This window comes from Equus caballus, chromosome 9, assembly GCF_041296265.1.
Source record: "Equus caballus isolate H_3958 breed thoroughbred chromosome 9, TB-T2T, whole genome shotgun sequence".
NCBI classification, from domain to species: domain Eukaryota; kingdom Metazoa; phylum Chordata; class Mammalia; order Perissodactyla; family Equidae; genus Equus; species Equus caballus.
In genome coordinates, this window is record NC_091692.1 from 95,029,770 (window position 1) to 95,043,084 (window position 13,315).

General features: G+C 50.7%; 1 protein-coding gene across 3 annotated transcripts in view; it reads right to left on the minus strand.

Moving 5' to 3' along the window:
* The window catches only part of AGO2 (argonaute RISC catalytic component 2), a 106,918-nt gene that overhangs the window by 52,039 nt on the left and 41,564 nt on the right, over nt 1-13,315 (minus strand). For all 3 annotated transcript variants that reach the window (XM_070221875.1, XM_070221876.1, XM_070221877.1), the window contains exon 2: nt 1,278-1,473. In XM_070221875.1, coding sequence (XP_070077976.1) covers nt 1,278-1,473 — 196 coding nt within the window. The remainder of the gene's footprint in view (nt 1-1,277; nt 1,474-13,315) is intronic.

The following is a 13,315-nucleotide window of genomic DNA, read 5'->3' on the forward strand; positions in this document are numbered from 1 at the left end:
AATTCTATAGACTGAACTTCAACAAAATTATAAAATTCTGCTCAATAAAGGACACTACTAAGAAAGTGAAACGGCAAGCCTCAGACTGGGTGAAAATACTCCCAATATAGACTCAAACCTAGAATATATTTAAAAACTCTTACAAATCAATAACAAAAAGACAAATAACCCCCCAAATAGGAAAAAGACTTCAACACTTTACTAGAGTGTATAATATTATATCATATGAGTACAATTATGGACATAAGCACATGAAAGGGTGCTCAACTCATTAGTTATCAGGAAATGAAAAGTAAAACTACTCTGAGAAGGCATGACACACCCACTGAAACAGCAGAAATCAAAAAGACTGACCATACCAAGTGCTGACAAGGATGGGGAGCAACCAGAACTCGCACACACTCCTGATGGGACAGTGAGATGATACGACCACCACTGATGGAGAGTGAGATGGTATGAAGCCCGCTGATGGAGAGTGAGATGGTATGACCACCACCGATGGGAAAGTGAGATGGTATGACCACCACTGATGGGAGAGTGACATGGTATGACCACCACTGATGGGAGAGTGAGATGGGACAACCACTTTGGAAAACTATTTGGTGGTTTCTTGTGCAGCTAAACCTATATCTACCCTTCGATCCCACAATTTCACTCCTAGGTATTTATCTAGGAGAAATGTAAACGTGTCTATAAAAAAGACGTGACGAAAAATGTTCACAGCAGCTTTATTCATAATAGCAGAGCCTAGACAGCCCAAGCATCTAACAAGAGGATGAATAAATGAATTATGAAATATCCATTTCATAAAATATTCCTCAGCAATAAAAATGAGAAGCTGTTAATACACACAACGATACAGGGCAATCTCAAAAACATGCTGAGTCAAAGAAGCGGGATGAAGGAGAGACCGTCTCCTGGGCTGTACAACTGAATTTCTTTGGGCAGGAAACAAATCTACTGTGACACAAATCAGAGACTGACTTTAGGGGGCTGGGGACCGACTGGAAGAGGGCATGAGGCAACATTCTAGGGTGACAGGCATTTATATGAGTTTGTCAAAACTCACTGAATTGTACACCTACGATTGTATTGAGATACAACGAAATACACAAAACATTTCACAAAAAATAAATGCAACGGAAACTTCCTGGGGAAAAAAGTCAGAAGGATCTGCTGAGACTCGAAGGGTTGATAACTAGTTAAGAATATTCTGTTGGTGTATGTAGATAACCCACATAAGTCAATCAAGATCAATAAAGGACGAAACAGAATACCTGTTAACTCTCCTCGGGCATTTCTCTGGTTTGATATCCAATTCATAATGATAGATGTCAATTTTTGGAATGTCCATTTCAAAGAAGTTGGCCTGTAATTTGATTGTTCTCCCGGAGGTCCCGAAGTCGGGTCTAGGCGGAGGCTTGAAGGCATATCCTTGGATGGGCGGTGGTGGCGGTGCAGGAGGCGCGAGCACTGCGAATGCAAAGAGAACACCTGTTACCCAGGGAGATAAATGGCTTTCCCAGAGTGCGCCTGTGAGCAGCCTCGCTCAGGGTGGAGTCTGGGCGGCGGGCTGGAAGCACCTCCTGTGCACGACCTGCTGTCGCCACCTCCCTTGGACCCTGCGCCATCACATGCCCCCTCTGGTACTTCCATTCTCGCCCTGCCCACTGCTCTTCCTCCTCCCTTATGTTCACACGTTCCCGTGGACAACCTGAAGCCCAGACCCCATCCCCATCCAGGTCCACCTCATCTCAGAGACCTTCTAACCGCCAGGCGCCGTGCACCCCTCCTCTGCCACTCGGTGGCATGTGACACTGCACTATGTACTCCTTTTTTCAACTGTTCCCTCTCTGGTCCTCTCCTTGCTCTGCCCAGATCCTTGAAAAGTTGGATTTTCTCTACCTGGCCCTCTTCATTTCTTACTGTAGGCTCACAGACAGTTCAAACTCTGCATCCATAGTCAAGCTGCTTTTCCCCAAGCTCCTGTCTCCATCAATGAGGCCGTGTCTACCCACTATCAAGACGCTTCCCACACATTCTTCATGGCCAACTGCACAACGAGTCTCAGTATTTTACTTGGTGATCTCTCCATTCACCCTGGAGGCAGGGTCTCAGTTTCCAGGCACCCCTTACCCATTTTCCACACCTCAGGCCAGACGTCTGATCTCACCCTGTCCGAATGCCTCAGTGGCTCCCCAGCACAGGGCTCTGACACTCAGGTACTCGCAAGTCTCCACAACCTGGCCTCAGCCTGATCTTCTGTCGCTCTGAGACCTCCCCCAAGAGCCAGCCTTCGCTCTTCAGAGCCCCTGCACACGTCGGCTCCTGCCCAGGAACCCTTCTGGATTCATCGAGTCCCTGACTCCTCCTGTCTCCAGCTCGCTTGAGTCACATTCCCAGAATGAACGTGCCACACAGTGCCGTAACCACATTTGGCTACCTGTCTCCCCAGTTGGACCGTGAGCAGCTTGAGGACTGAGATGTCCAACTGCCCTAGCATCTGAGAGAGCCCCTGATGCACAATAAGAGCCCAGAAACATCTGCTCAAACCCCCTCCACTTCTATTTGAGAAAGTTGAAGTTCAGACAGGTAGAGGAAGGTTCCGAAAGGCACTCAGAAAGTATCCCTTACAGTGGCCGCCAAAGTCACAAAGGGACATCAACGCTCACGCAGGCACCTTGCCACACCTCACCTTGAGTACCACTTCCTGCATGTAAACCCCTCTTCCAGGGGCTTCTGAAAGCTGTATGTGGGTCACCACAGGCACTCAACTATCTATACAATCTCTCTGGTCCCTGGAAACCCTTTGCTGCAATAGACCAATATCGCATTTCCACAAAGGAGGTGTCTTAACATTAAGTCAATTCTTTTTTTTCTTTGCTGAGGAAGAGTCACCCGGAGTTAACATCTGCTGCCAATCTTCCTCTTTTTTTGCTTGAGTACAATCAGCCCTGAGCTAACATCTGTGCCAGTCTTCTACATACCATTTCGTATGTGGGTCACTGCCACAGCATAGCCACTGACGAGTGGTGTAGGTCTGGGCTGGGAACTGAATGAACCCAGGCCACTGAAGCAGAGCGTGCCAAACTTAACCACTAAGCCACGGGGCTAGCCCCAACACTAAGCCACTTCTTTACTTAAAATGCTTTCTAATAACTCATTGGCTACCATAATTGCCATGTACATTTCTGTTCTCTTTCTTTGCATATGAGAGGTTGAAAAGATGGGGCACTGTGTATTACCAGCAAAGGAGACAAGGACAAAGGGATAGGCCTCATGTAATGAAAGGGGCCCAAACTGCCAAGGCTTCATCCTTCCTTTATTACTATTTAAACCTTCATTTATAAGGAGTGCTTTTTCACAGACAGTAGAAGGGAACTTCACCCCAGCTCAGATTTTCAGTAATTCCATTAGTAAGATTCAAATGGTGGCTTCAGGAAAAACCCAATTAAATATTTTTCCTATAACGGAATACTTTTAATTTTAACTCAAATGTCTTTGTTTAAAAAAAAAATCCTCATTTAAAAAAAATTCCATGTACTTCAAATCCCATTGACATTCACTGGAAACAAAAAGTACTCTACTAAAAATAATATAAGCTGTTCTTACTGTGTTTCTGACCTAGAAAAACTCAAGAGAGTCCCTTAATTATTTGCGGTTTGTTTATTTTTTAAAATTTTGTTTTCTTTCTATGACAAAACGAATACGCTTTAAAGGTTATTAATCTCACTGAGTTATACCATCTGGAGACTTTGAAGTCTCTCTCCACTATGCTACTATGATTTCATAGATGACACATTTACAGACTTTCACACACTCCACGCCTTCAACAAGCACGCTCGTGTGCCCCTTACGTGCTGGGCAGTGTGCCAGGGACCAAGGATACAAAGATAAACAGTGTTCTCAAGGAGCTCACATGTCACTTCCCAAGAGAATGTCCAGGCACAAGTCATCAAATGGATTAGGTGTGTTCAATTCTCACAAGCTCAGCAGGTCACATGTGATCCCTCGCACTACGGAACCTGACCACGGCCAGGAGTGGACACCGCTGTCCGGCTCAGCTCAGCCCACTCCCTGAGGATGGGTGCAGCTCTACATGCTCAGCCCCGAGTGCCCTCTAACACACGGACCCTGTTCTCAGGTGGACCCCCATCCAGCAAGCGGAATCTTGCAAATGTAGGGACAAAGTTAAACCACAAGGAGTGACATTTGTGTCCAAGGAAATGTCCAGTCGTAGAGCCACAGACATCTGGCCCCCACGGACAATTAGAGGAGTGAGGGCACTGGCTGCACTGAAGGGGTCCCCAGTTTACAAAGTGCTTTCACGTTTCTTAATTACGCCTCACAGCTAAGAACAAAGGTGCCGCCTTTGAAAAGTGAAGCCGTCCAAGACCCAGATGGACAGAGGTGCCCCACTCGACAGCCAGCCATCAATCCCCAGCTGGACGCTGATGGTTTCACCTCTGATCTGCCCAACTGGCACAGATTAGGCCTAGGGCTCATTTCTCAGGTTGAGCCTATTTTTCCTATCTCCTTAATACCTATTGCTTCTACAAAAATTTGCCATGGGAAACAAGGAAAATGGTCCACCAGTTTGCGTTACTAACCCGTATTAATAAAAGCAATGGAAAAAGTGCAATGGTAATACATTCATAAAATATATCATCTCATAAGATTTTGTTTCTAGCTTTTAATAATGAAAATACTAAGAGTTCGTGGGAAGGCACATGGCACACAAAATCACAAGTTAAAGTTCTAACAGTTTTCCAAGCAGAGGGAACAGGGAGAGGACCCTCCAGCTCTATACCTTCAGGAAGGAACCCTCCCCATGAAGAAGATGAAAACTCTGCCCTCGGTCCCCAGAGACTCCTTAGATCTATTTTTATCCTTCACAGGGAGTCCCAAGTGTAAACTGTCAAAACAAGCAGGAAGAGTCACAAACACCGGAGGGGATCAAGGACAGCAGAAGGTGCACAGAATTCCACACATGCGAGAAAGGAGCACAGTGGCAGGAAGAGGGCAGGCCACTCTCCCTGGAGGTTAGCTCGCGGCCCCACAGGTAGAGAATGTACCGAGATGGAAAGCAATGCAGTAAGAGGCCAAAGAAGAGATGAATGGGCACACACATCTTCACCACGGTTGACACACGATTCTGAAAATGAATTCCAGCGCCACCTGAAGATCAGTTCTCCAAGCATCCCTTTCCACAGCCCACTTCCCTGACTGGTGCTGTGCAGCAGGAACTGAGTGTGTGATAGCAGCTATGAGACGGGGCAGGGTATCAGCGGGAAAAAATGAGGAGGGGAGGACTCAGACACGGAGAGCCCACCGAGGCAGAGGGCTTGGTGGGCACACGCTTCTGAGGTGCACGGTTCTTGTCCCCCCAGCACAAGCTCCTGGTCGACCACCTTCACCTCGGGCTCCCAACAGCAGGTGCTGTCGACATCTGCCGAATAAACCAAAGCCAAGTAACAGCCCAAGATGGGGCATCTGGGAAGACTTCACCAAGGAGACGCCACTGGGCTGGCGTCAGATGAACCGGCTGTGGCTCTGGCTGCCTGCTCAGCAGGGACAGAACCCCAAAGCCCTCCCCTGCATCTCAGACTCTGCCTCATCTCCCAGCCACCGCCATGCTGGCCAGCCTGTGCTGGGCCAAGCGATTCTCCCCACCTTCAAGGTTCCCCCATGCCTTCTCCATCCTGCACAGAGAAATTCAGCTTCTTCCTCATGAAAGCTATCCCCAGATACCACAGCCTGCATTTCCTCCCCTGATCACAGGCAACATGTGATCCCATCTGGCTGCTCATCAACCAGGGTTGTTTGGAACGGATTTCCCGCTGTATCTGTGTTAGTTTTGCATCTGCAATGGGGAGGCAAAACCCTCGGGAATGGGAAAGCCAATCCTTCTTTTTCATCCGGGAACAATGGATTGTCATAGCTGGAAGAGACCTCAGCTGTGCTGGGGGGAAATGACTCGTCCACGGCAGCTGCCAGCACAGCCCCTCAGCACTTCAACAACACATCCATCGGCCTGGCATCCTGACCAGAGTGAGTTCAGCAGGCAGAGGTTCCCGAGCCCAGGAATCGAGCACAGTGTCAGGTACAAAGTAGGCACCGAGTGTTTGCTGAATTGCTGATCACTCAGCACATGTTTAAAAATTCCCTTTTCAGAGCCACATCTCCATCAGTGAAAGGGAGACACAAAGAGATGAGTCATCGACTTCCTGTATGAGTAACTGGTATGAGTAACCAGGTCATAGCAACCAAAAGTTGCGGTGTTTCCAAGAGATGCCATGGGAGGTGAGCTTGTCATGATGTTGTAAGTAAGGCTTCTAAAGGACAGCGTTGGTCCTCCTAAAGAAATCCACCCCCTGGGGTTCACAATGTCACCGACTTTTCAGAAGAGGGTCCCAGAGCTGGGCTGTGTGACGCCTGTCCCCATGCGCCATCTCTTGGCAGCCCCCTCCCCCATGAATACGGAGGGCAAGCCCCTCCCCGAGTGGTGTTCTCATCCCAGCCCTCCCCCTAAGTAAGGGCGGGAGACAGGGAAGGGCCGGTACACACCATAAGAAACCGAGGTGACCAGAAGAGAAAAATGAGGGCTTGCCGGAGGTTCTCAAAAAGGTGAGGTGCCCGGGGCGGGGGAGGGAGGAGGAGGTGCTGCAGAAATTCAGCGCCCACGGTTCAGTCCTGCCGGTCAGTCCTGCACGATGACAAACTGCCGACAGCGGCCCTGCTGAGAACTTCCCTAGGGACTACTGCTTATATTCAACTTACCTCCAGGATGGTGGGGGGAAAATAGCCTCTTAACCCCATTGGAAAGACAGGCAAGTAGGACACAGACAGCTCGGGGCTGCCAGGTGTCAGGTGGGTCCCCAGGGAGCTTCTGAGAGATGCTGGGAAGGTTCCCCCACGTGGGCTACCCAAGTACCCTCAGAAGGTAGGCCTAGCGCCAAGAAAAGCCTAGAAGAGCCTAGAAGGACCACAGCCTCCAGCCTCACAGCCCACCAGTGAAGTGGCTAGGAAAACACCTCCTGGCACCGGATAGGTGCAGGGGAGCAGCCAAGAGGCACTCCGGCCCGCCATGCCCTGGTGGGTGCGCTGCAGGTGGGTTCGGCAAGACCAGGCAGGGCCTACTGTGCAGAGCTTACTGGGTTAAAGCACAACCCCGTTTCAGGCTCCTGGGAGAGTAACACCCTAAGCCTAGAAGGACATCTGGTTCGGACACACAGACACAAGTTAAAACCACGCATCACCTTTCCTCTCTCCCACTTGGAATCAGGAGGCCTGCACCACTGAACCGAGGAGCCAAGGGGCTATTCTGAGACCATTTACTGCACGGGCGAGCACTGCAGCAGGAGCAGAGCATGTGTTTCTGTCTCCCGCAGGAGAGGGTGTGAGGGGCCCAGGGACACAGTTGGCTACACTAGCAGGTCCCCATGACAACAGCAACCTCCCGCTTGGCTAACAACCCTCCAAGAGAAGGAAGTTAGGTGGCTCCCTTCTAGAACATTTTGCATGCACATCTCTTGTTATGGACCTACCAGGTAACTGAGAACTGGTGGGTGGGGCTGTCCCCGACCCTGGGCTCCTCACCTGCCTTCTTTGCATAACGACAGATCACGGAGCCCTTCCTAAAGCGGCACCTGTGGGTGATACTCCACCGGAGGAGGGCATCTCACTTCTCTACCCATGATGGTAGACACCGACTGGGGGACTGCTTTCACACAGGATAGTATTTTCTCTGATTCTCAAAACACATGCTTATTACAGAAGATATAGAAAAACACAACGAAAATAAAAATCACCTATAATGCATCACTCAGACATAATCCTTGCTACAATGTCGGTGGTTTTCCATACACGTGCACATGTGCTAACGTGGAACCAGGAAAATTCACACCCTGGCTTCTTTTGTTTAACATTACATTATTCATACACAACATTCTTAAAACATATCTTTAACGATTGCATTATTTACTGAGTCATCTCGTACTGATACCATTTCAAGTTTCCAAATTTTCATTTTAAAAAATAAACGCTGTGCGAAGACCTGTGTAGGAACACCTTTACCTCCTAGGAGAGGAAGCACAGGACCAGCCGGAGGCACTCGGTGCACAGGAGGACCCTCACGACGCGGCTCCCATTGCGCACCCACCAGCCCTGCCCTGGCCTGCCAGGGGGCTTGCACACCTTCTCAATGCACCCTCCTTGCCCAGCCTTCCACTCACACACTGAAAACACAGGCCTCAAAATCCCCCTCCACCCCTCGCTGGGTCAGACTCCAGCTCTCACACCTGCAGCCTCTCGGCCTTTAGACCAATTGACTCGCTGACTAATTAACCTGCTGAATCTGACCCACATCCAGAGGCACAGATCCAGGCCATACAGAGACCCTGCCCCCAAGGAGCACAGGGCCCGAGCCAGGCTTGGGCACAAACAGGCACAGGACTAGGGTCCTGAGCCCTGACTCTGGGCTTCAAAATCTACAGAACAAAAGCTTACAGACCTCCCGGTCCCCACTGAGCCCCACCCATCAAGGGCCAACGAGAAGGGCATTCACAGTCCCGTCCTCACCTTCCTCCTCATCCTGGCTACCCAGCCCAACAGGTTATTGGCAGGCCATCATTTCAAGGCTTGGCTTGGGGACCGCCCTATCCTGATTCTCCCACAGAGTGAACCAGGCCTTGGAGTGTCCTGGGTTCTATCAACCACAAGACTGGGATTCAGTCACCTGCCCGTTGCCCAGGTAATCACACAACACGTGCCTTCCAGGACAAGGACTATCCGTACACATCTCTGTCATTGCCAGCACCTAGCCAGGAGCCATCCAAATGCCCACAGGGATGGGAAATAACCTGGGAAACACTGCATGTGGGAGGCCAGGCCCAACAGGAACCAGATACTGCTCCCCAAGTCTCAGCCTCCCTCCCAACGCTTCCCTCACCCCCCCCCCCCAACCTTCCATACTGGTTTACACCAGGATTCTATGATTTTCTCTTTTTGATGTGCTGGCCTCCCTTGAGAAACAGGTGAACTCTAAGGCCCATCTCTCCTTCAGGATGAAGGCTAGACACACAAAACATGGCAGGCAAATCTGGAGTTCACAGGGTTGACACCAGGATAGCACGTATCTGTCTCTCTGTCCTCTGTCCTGCCCGCCCCACCCCCCTGCCATTGCCTTCGTCTGGGCAGCTGGTCTGGTTTCCTGAGGCACAAGTCCAGCCACTAGCTGTCCCAGAAACAGTCTTGACCAGGTCGAGTGCTCTGGGACAGTGGCCCTGTTGGTAAGGCACCTGCCCACCATTTGGAGCCCAGAGAAGCCCAATCCTGGGGGAAGGGGGGGGTCCCCCATGTACCCAAGAGGGAGGAGATCTCAGCCTGGGATCCACACAGAGAATTCAGAGGGTCTGGACTAAACTGTAAGTGAAATGCAGTGCTTCCTGCCATCATGAACATAAACAACAAACCAGAGCCCTAATAGAGATAAACAGGACTCGCGGAAAACACAGGAATCCCAGGTCACATGACAGCCGTTACAGATACCGCAAAGTACATTTTAAACTCATTGCTCCTTCAAAATCATGATATTTACCAGACCCACTGCTGGTTCTGTCACTGCATGTGATAAAGGACTCCTTTATTACCGTGTCAGACACTTGTTCTAGTATGTTGACAACTGTATTTCAGTATGGCCGGTTTTCTTTGTCATCTTACGTATTCTGTTCTGTGCTTTGAAAAGCATCATTCTGGAAAGAGATCCATCCAGAAGCTTCACCAGACTGACAAAGGGCGTCTTGACTCCGAACACTTGAGAGCCGCCAGCTGTACAGGGACAGACTGGCTTCATCTCCAAGCAGAGAAGACTGCGCCTCCGTTCCTGATAACATCACAAAAGCTCCCTGGTCCCTGTGGTGGCGTGGAGGGTGGGCAGGTGTGACGTTCCTCCACCAGGGACGGCCCTACAGATGGCACCATGCCTGTAGGCCCAACAAACAGGGGGCCCCACCGACGCCTATCGCTGACGTGATATGAGCTCACGATGCACCAGCTGCCATGACAACCGGCTCTCCAGGCTCATCACACAGGCCGCCTACCACGCAGGGGCTCTGAGCTGGGAATCAGAAATCAGACATCCTGATAAGGCCTGACAGCATTGGCTTGCATTTAAGACGTGAGCCCAATATGTGCCCCAGGGCCAAACCTACACGCCATCTCAGCACCTACCGCCTCTGTCTGTTCATCTGGGCCATGAGGAACAGATCAAAGGAGGAAATGAGCAATCACCAGGCAAGTTTACCTGGTGACCAGCGTGGAAAGCAAGCAGACAAGCATAATTGTTCAGAAAAGCTCTTCATTTCTACTATTTTCTAAATACTTAAGCACACGGAACTGAATTTTCAAAAAACTGACTAACACATTAGGTCAGGCCCACAGGTCTGCAATCTAACAGGTAGACGAGAACTCTGCAGCCTCAGCCCCCACCCCCACGCCCCGGCCTCTTCCTCCACTTCTATCGCATGTCTGCTCTGCAACAAGTACAAACACAATTGTCTTGGCGCCAGCTTATACCATCAGCCCAACAACAACATCCCTGACCACAGATGACACGTAATAAATCACAGAATTTGGAGCCGGAAGTCACCTTGGAAACTGAGGGGAGAGAGTAACTCACGCTTCCTCCTCCCACCTACTCTGAGTCATCGACTGGGAGCCTGGGTGACATGATGCCACCAAGACAGGTCTGGGGGCTGAGTCTAGGGGAGGAACAGGAGCTACACTGAAAATACTGAGAGGCGAGGGAGCAGCAAGACTTCCCAGAAGGGGCACAGCACTTCCTGTCACCGCCCCCACCCCCAGACAGTGTTCCTTCCACTACATCTTATTATGAGTGATATGACCTTCAAAACAAAAAGATCTGCATGACTCCTGGGTGACTTAAATGTTCCTTAAGAAAAATCGAAACAATAGAGTCATTGAACAAACGAATAGCCTGGCACTGAAATTAAGCAGCTTTGGTTACCGGCAAGTGAACCAAAAGATTCAGGTTCTCTGAAGCAGCCGCTCTGCCGCGACCCACACTCGTGTCCCAGACTGCTGTGAGGTTTGAGTGGGGGCGCTCCTCCAGGGAGTGAGCCCCGCAAACCAGCACCCACGCCTTAGTGGGACTTGGATATTTAAAGATTTGCCACCAAACACCACAAGGTTATTATACAGCTCTTTCCAGAACCTCAAAGTGAGTGTCAGTATTCAAAGCCACCAGGCTCTATTTTCCTTTCAGAATTCTGTTTTCATTACATTGGGCATCAGCCAGAAACTATGAAGGCAAAAGAAAGTGACAAAAACAGCTTAGGAGTGTCCAGTCCTTCCATGCCACACCTGGGACCAAGCCAGGTATGGACCTCAGCTCCTTTATGCTTCTAGATGTTCTTGTAAAGAGGAAACAGGGTTGGGTTGAGCAACTTGTCAGGGACCCTTGGTCAGGCAGTGGCCGAGCACGACTGCGACCCAGGCATGTGTCTCTCCCAGCCTTTGCTTTCCCACGGGTAGGAGGAGGACGGATTCTGCTGGCTCGGCAGGGCACAGACCAGAAAGCAGATGTTGTCGGACCAGTACTCTCCTGCTGACACCAGGACAGTCGGCTGCCACTCAGTCAATCTACCTGTTGCCTGTACAGGCCGGTCTCGTGTCTGGCCGTCTGAGTTGACAGAACTACGTTAAACACAATCTCAGCAGCCTTTTTGGTGAAATGAATGGAGGCATTCTCAGAATGACACGCTAAGAATGCAGACAGGAACATCTGCTTCTGCCAGCTGGAGATAAAGGAAAACCACCACACACTATCGACAGGATGGCAGGGCTAGACCCGGGCAACCCACCAGCCAACTGTGAGCAAGAAAACAGAACGAACCCCAGCCCCAGTTCCCAGAGAAAGGGATGTTAGTCTGGCTGAACGCCACGACACAGGAACATTCACTCCCACGTCCAGCTCAAGGACAGAGCCAAGAAGAACCTGGATGGAGGGCGGGCCTCACACGGACACCTTCAGCCGTCCCAGTTCTCACTCCTGAACCCCCCGCTAACAACTCAAAGTCAGCTCGTGAGCTCTCCGGGTTTGCAAGGGCACAAGGAAGTGAAATGTGACAGGACAGGGAAGAAGAGGGCTGCCCTTTAGGGGTCCCAGACCTGGGCAGAGGCCAGCAGGTGTGCACAATCTCTAGCTAGGACAAACGTCCTTATCGGTACACTTTGGAACCAGGAGTGTCTGTGCTCGAGAGTTAGCTGGCGCCACTAGGGTGTTCCAGGGCGATAATAAACGTTGGTCCAGAGCGCAGCGGGCTCAGAGAACACTTCATGGTGAACGCTGACATCAGCGAGAGCCCCCACCCCTGCTTGTGGGGCCAGCCCCTCTCAAAGCCTCCAAGTTTGCACCCTCAGGGCCTCGTGGCTCCCAGCCTGGGAAGGGACCCCTTCCCTTTCTCCTGGAGAGGGGACAGAGGACACAACCACAAGCCACAACTCCCAGGCCAGCAGGAGGCTGCCCACACCCTAAAGAGGGACTTTCGCTTCGGTTCCTCACGTCCTTGGCAAGTTCGGCCGGCGCCTCCCACCCCGGCATGAAGAGGAAAGGAGAGACGAGAAGAGGCCGGATAAAGCCCTGGGCAGGCTCCCCAGACAGGGTGGGGGAAGGACAGGCCTTACAAGGAAGGCAGCCAACCGTGGAGTCACAGAGCTGTTCTCTGGAAATGTGTCATCTGCTCGTGGGCCACGGCTCCCGGCTTTCATTTCTTCCTCGCTAGGTAAAAGCTCTCTGGGAAATTCCAATCTGCCTCAACCTGGTTCTTGGCAATATCCGAAGAGCCAGGCAACCTGAAGGGGGCAGTCACTCTGCGGGGGGGCGGGGGACAAGGTCCGGGGGCAACGACAGATGCCCAGGAGACCTCCAGAACCAGGTGCTCCCAGGCGAGCGCGTGGTCCCGAGGGCGCCACATGTGCAAGCCGAAGCAAACCACGTCGACACTGAGGACTGCTACCCAAGGGCCTCACTCCACTTCAGTGGTTGAATGAGTAATGTTCTAAAAATACTCTAACCTTTCTTTAGTGAGCAACATAGCGTGCGTAAGAGTCCATGACACATCGCTACAGTTTAGGATTAATCATAAAGCATCTAACCACCCTCGTGCCAGTGACCATCAATATTATTCTTTACTTTGTTGCAAACTCAAAGAACTTTGTCTACAATGGGTTTTAAATAGGCTTTTGTGGTTCAGCCTGAAACTGCAACCATCATTTAAAACACTCTCTCTGAGAA